The 6115-nt window shown below is 46.0% G+C and overlaps 1 protein-coding gene across 1 annotated transcript in view; it reads left to right on the forward strand.

The window, feature by feature from the left end:
• si:dkey-43k4.5 (potassium voltage-gated channel subfamily S member 2) overlaps positions 1 to 6115 on the forward strand; it is a gene marked incomplete in the record, with an annotated part of 16034 nt that overhangs the window by 9316 nt on the left and 603 nt on the right. The window contains 5 exon segments of the mRNA XM_024265175.2: positions 714 to 797; positions 873 to 1034; positions 2099 to 2182; positions 5069 to 5161; positions 5506 to 6115. Coding sequence (XP_024120943.1) covers positions 714 to 797; positions 873 to 1034; positions 2099 to 2182; positions 5069 to 5161; positions 5506 to 5943 — 861 coding nt within the window.

The raw sequence follows: 6115 nt of genomic DNA on the forward strand, positions 1-6115 counted from the left end.
CGATCCGGCCCTCCAGGTAATTCTATCCAACCCTCCAGATCATTTTATTTTATTGTTAATAATGTGATGTTATTTTGTGCTTATTTCTAATTTGTATAATTTTGGCAAAATATATATTTTTTGGAGGGTAAAATATTGAAAGTTCTTTAAGGTTTAAGTTGATTTATTCTGGAATAATATTCCTGCATTTTTATTATTCATAATTATTTAAAAAAGATACAGTTTTAAAGTTTTAAAAATTGTCAATCTTCTAGCTTTTTGGACTATTTTGACATTTATTAAGATTTTTTTAGGCTATTTTGGAGTTTAGCTAATATTTCAGCTACATGCTAGCTGTTTGGAGTTAGGCTAATGTTTACATGCTAGCTGTTTTTTGGTAATTTAGGTTGTTCTCAGTTTTTGGGATATTTTGAACTTTACCAATTTTTTTCAGCTACATGCTAGCTGTTTTGGCTAACCATGGGTTTCCATGGAGCCAGCGCAGCAATCCTTTCTTTTTCTGTCTGCATTGAACCACTAACAGGAGTTGCATAATCAGAATCCTCCTCAGCGCCCAACAGGGGGCGGCTGCAGAACATTGGCTGCATTCATGGTTCCAGAACTCAGTGATGGAGGTCAGGTGGACCCTCAGTCATTCCTCAGAGATGCTGAGAAGATACTGAAACTTTCTGCTGCGTCGGCAGAACGTTTCATCTGACATTGGTTTGTTCCAGACCTTCGACCTGGAGGGGAAGCTGGTGGAAGACCCCACCATGCAGACGCTGGAGGTCTTCTGCATCTGCTGGTTTACCTTCGAGGTGAGGATGGCTGTGGCCCACGCCGCTGACGGTAAAGATGGCTGCTTGTGAAAACAACGTCTGTGTTTCTTGGAGGTGGTGACGCGGTTGCTGCTGGCGCCGAACAGGAGGAAGTTCTTCCGCCATCCTCTGAACATCATTGACATGGTGTCTGTGGTTCCCATCTACATCACCCTGCTCTTCGACGTGACTCTGGGCTCCGAGTCGGAGCTGGGGAATGTGGGCCGGCTCATTCAGGTCATCCAGATCCTTCTCCTTAGAACATTTAGATCAGGAGTGTCCAAAGTCAGGCCTTGAGGGCCGGCCTCCTCCTGGTTTTCCAGAAATCCTGCCTTATCTGCTGCTGATTACTTGGATTAAGTGTGTTTGACCAATAAGGATCTACAATGGAAGGTGGGTTGGAAAACATGGAGGACACCGGCTCTTGAGGACTGGATCTGGACACCCCTGATTTAGAACATCGGATGTCAAACAGGTTTACTTTGTAAATGAGAATTGTTGGAAGCAGCTGGAATTATAAGAAATGGAACTGACAGGAAGTGAGCCTTGTCTGAATCTCCCCTACTCACTACTGTTTTCTAGTGCTGTCCAGATCTACTAATTCCAAAATCGAGTGCACTAGAAATTTCCCAGAAGTCTTTGCGAAAAACTAGCGTTCATCGATGCTCAATAGATTAGTGAATATAGACCACAATGCAACAATTTTGAGCATTTAACATGTTTAAATGTATTTTTTTAACAAACCATCCACATTTTCACCATCAGAACACAGTGGAGTCATAAATAAACATGAAATGTTTGTATTGATAACATTTTGACTTTGTGAAATCTGTGACGTCATATCTGGTGTTTATAAAAACGAAAAGAAATAGTGAGCGTCGTGTCCGAATCACCTTTAAAATCCAGGCACTATATAGTTTTTTAGTAGATGGGGGTTGGGGGGGGGGGATTCGGACACAAACCGGTTATCTACAAAATACAACAGGAAGTCGACAACCGGAACTGACTGTTCAAAGAAAAAAGCAAAATACATTTTAAGAAAATGTCCAGCATCATCTTATAAAACATCTTTCTGACAAAGAGACTTAATTTTATTAACCTTCATTTAAAAAAAGGGTTTTCTGTTTATAAGAAAATCCTTAAGATTTTCATTTTTTATATGAAATGAAGAATCTGAGAGAAGAATGAACTCTGCTGAGGAGAACCATGAAGGTCATGAGTTCCCTGCGTGGCTGGTGGTCCCGGTGGTCCCGGTGGTCCCGTTGGCACCAGTGTTGAGCGTCTCGTGTTTCCTCTCTCAGGTGTTCAGGCTGATGAGGATCTTCAGGGTTCTGAAGTTGGCTCGACACTCCACAGGTCTGCGCTCGCTGGGGGCCACTCTGCGGGTGAGTCTGGACTCTGAAACCTTCAGCTCTTTCACACACGGAGGACACAGAGCATCCATCAGAACGTCCAAATGCCTCAGAGGTTCAGGCTGACGCTTGGTTCACACTGGATGCGGAAGCGCTGCAGAGTTTCCGCGCTCTCCTGAAGTTCACACCAGACGCGCATTCTCAAGCGGCCGAACAGAAGCAGCCGAACAGAAGCAGCCGAACAGAAGCGGCCGAACAGAAGCGGCCGAACAGAAGCGGCCGAACAGAAGCAGCCGAACAGAAGCAGCCGAACAGAAGCAGCCGAACAGAAGCGGCCTCCGTTCTGCACTGCTTAGCTGCACTTCTGCGCCCTGTGTGAACCAGGCCTGAGCCGCAGCGTCCAGTTCTGATCGGCGTGAGATTTTTGTTTACCTTCTGCGCTGGTCACCAGGAGGTCAGCCTGCATGACATCCAGCTGCACGCGGCGCTGGGGTTCAGACATCACGCCTTCAGCATCATAACATGTGTGGGCGGACCAAACGTAGGGAGTTTGGAGTTTCTACATGAAACCAACAGATTCTCACACAAAAGAACCTCCCTGCTTAACGGTTGGTTAGTCTGAATCCCCGGCTCAAACTCACTGTGCCGTTGGGCAAGGCATTCTGACGGCTTTGCATGAAGCTGCTGCTGCATGAATGAACGTAAAGGTGCTGAGTCAAGACGTCCTCTGCCGTGACACAGTTTAATTCAGACAGACTGTCCTGAAACTGACACAGAAACTGAAAATAAATGAGTCATCACAAGGTCCGGCTGAGGACAGAACAAACTCTACGACTTTTTCAACATTTCCAATGGTTTTAATTTAACTTTTCATGAGATTTAAAACAGCACAAGACACAGACTTAAAAAGTAGAGTAGCTATGTTTCCATGGACTATGAAATGTGGAAATCGGAATGGTAATAGTAAATTTTCCTGTTGAAAACATGAAAATTTAAAAGAAAATGTTTTATTTATTGAAAAAGGTTTTTGTGCTTGGAGGAGGTGGTTTTTGAGGCATATTGAAATGATATATTTAGAAAAATTGCAATGGAAACACTTTTTTTAAATTAAAAGAGTCACATGACCAACAACAGGATACCATGTTCAGCACAGCAGGTGTCAGTTGGTATCAGTTGGTTTCAGTTGGTATCAGTTGGTATCAGTTGGTATCAGTTGGTATCAGTTGGTTCCAGTTGGTATCAGTTGGTATCAGTTGGTTTCAGTTGGTATCAGTTGGTATCAGTTGGTTCCAGTTGGTATCAGTTGGTATCAGTTGGTATCAGTTGGTTCCAGTTGGTTTCAGTTGGTATCAGTTGGTATCAGTTGGTATCAGTTGGTTCCAGTTGGTTCCAGTTGGTTTCAGTTGGTATCAGTTGGTATCAGTTGGTATCAGTTGGTTCCAGTTGGTATCAGTTGGTATCAGTTGGTATCAGTTGGTATCAGTTGGTTCCAGTTGGTATCAGTTGGTATCAGTTGGTTTCAGTTGGTTTCAGTTGGTTTCAGTTGGTTTCAGTTGGTTTCAGTTGGTATCAGTTGTCTCTGGGTCTTTGTGACTGAGTTTGAAGGCTGTTTCACTTTAACCTGAGAGGTGGGGCGTCGGGTCTTTTTTCTGTTATCGTCTCAATGAAAATAAGGAAAATATTACAGTTCAGGAGACCAGAGCAGGCTGCCTCTGTCCCGGCGTATTGAGCGAGCTTCGCTGAAGTCCGGGAGTCTGGCTGCATCCAGAGAACCGCCTCACTGAGACAGAACAGAACGCTCGTATCAGATTAGTATTTTCCCCGTTGATTGGGTCAATGAAAACGCCACGTGCCCAAACCCGAGTTCCCGATTGGCAGATTGGCGACGCAGCGACTTGTCAAACTGCAGATGTTTACGTTTTAGCTGATTCGCCCCTCGTCGCTCAAATCGAGGTGCTGGCAGACTTTCACGTCCTGGCGGTCGCTCAAATCTCGCCATGGGGCTTCAGTTTGCCTCAGAGAGCACCTGTACCATTGATTTAACATTGAAACTGGCTGCAGTAAAATGTACAAGAATTCAAATAAGTTCATTTAAGTTAAAGACCCAGTCTAGTAAAATTTGTGATGCAGAAAACATGCTGGGCGGGGCCACAAGCTTTCTGCTCCTCTTTTCAAATGATCAGAATGGGTCTTTCAGTTCTGACCTGAACATGTTTCCAGAGATCTGCAGCGATGCGCCCGCCTCATTTGGTGGAAACATCAGGGACTTTCTGGACTTTTAACTGCTGTGGTTGTTAGTGCGTCGCACACGCCATGTGCGTGCACGCACACACACACAGTGATGTTCCTGAACTCACTGTTGGAGTTCTGGATGTGTCAGCCTCCTTTGAGTTTCAGCTTCACGGCCTCATGTGGAGAGGAGCAACAGTGTTCATCTGGACTCCACAACAAAGCGTTCTGTGATGCTTCCCTCCGTTAGTGCAGCTGCAGCGGCAAAACAACGGCGCCCTCGTTAGCTACACATGAAAAGCAGGAGCCTGGTTACAGACGGTCAGCGGGGTTCCTCTGAGTCAGTGATCCAGCAGCTTCAACAGGTTTCCTTCCCTTTAGAACGCTGTAGATCACAGAGCGACGTCCTCAGATACTTGGTTTTTAATACAACTTTAAATTGATATAAAAAGACGGAGCGCTCAGTAGGTTTGATTCCACCTGCAGGTTTCAGCAGATCCTGTTCCTCTTATGGCAGCTTTGTTGTTTTTGGTCCAGTGGTGTGGGCGTGGCTAGAAGATTCAAGATGGCGTGGTCTGATCAACATATTTTTTAGACATTTATATGAAACTTTTAGACTTGTTTGGTTTCACAGTGTCAGATCTGAGTTGTGGGGTGTCTCACTAACAGCTCTGCTTGTTGTACCTGCAGCACAGCTACCGCGAGGTCGGCATCCTGCTGCTCTACCTGGCTGTGGGCGTGTCCGTCTTTTCTGGAATTGCCTACACAGCTGAATGTGAAGAGGTAAAGCATGCAGTCTGGATTTTACACATTATTACACTTCAATGACTCAGAAACTCAAACACAACTAAATGAAAGATGAAATCATCTGGTGAGATTTGATTTCATCTCCTCTGAGCTTATGGGGGAGGAGCAAAAAACAAAAGGTTTATTTTCTTCGTTGGCTGCTGTCTCTCTGGGTTGAAATCTGTGGTACAAATGATAAATTCATGTCTTCAAGGTCAAACGGTTTGATTGGAACACTTCACAAAGACCCAAAACTCCTGAATAAATGTTGTTCCCACAGTAGGGTCGGGGGTGACCCGGGTGTCGGGCCTTCACTGAGCGCCGTCTCTGCTCTTCCTCAGGACGTGGGTCTGGACACCATCCCGGCATGCTGGTGGTGGGGAACGGTCAGCATGACCACCGTGGGCTACGGAGACGTGGTGCCGGTCACCGTCGCCGGGAAGCTGGCAGCCAGCGGCTGCATTCTGGGCGGCACCCTGGTGGTGGCGCTGCCCATCACCATCATCTTCAACAAGTTCTCGCACTTCTACCGCCGGCAGAAAGCTCTGGAGGCGTCGGTGAGGAACAACAACACGAAGAAGATGAGGATGAGCTGCGAGAACGAGCCAGACGAGGAAGACGACGAAGAACTGGACAGTCGCTGTCTGGACGAAGACGGCATGGAGGACGATGATGAAGACGATGTCGATTTGGAGGACGAAGGAGGAGTGATAAACTACAGTTATGTGGAGCATCCGTCGTACTCGTGGGTGATGAGGAAGGAGCTGAATCTGCTGTGAAGAAACGTTTCCATCGCCACCGAACACGATTGATCTCCGTTTCTATCAACGGACGTTCATCCACGTTTGGTGAAATACGACTTCAGCCCGTTTTGGCTTCACCGCTGTGGGGTTTCTTCTGACAGAGGAGACCCGTGTGATGTCATTCATGTTGAGAACTTTGGCTCCACCT

Source organism: Oryzias melastigma, unplaced genomic scaffold (assembly GCF_002922805.2).
Source record: "Oryzias melastigma strain HK-1 unplaced genomic scaffold, ASM292280v2 sc00277, whole genome shotgun sequence".
In the NCBI taxonomy this organism is placed as follows: Eukaryota; Metazoa; Chordata; class Actinopteri; order Beloniformes; family Adrianichthyidae; genus Oryzias; species Oryzias melastigma.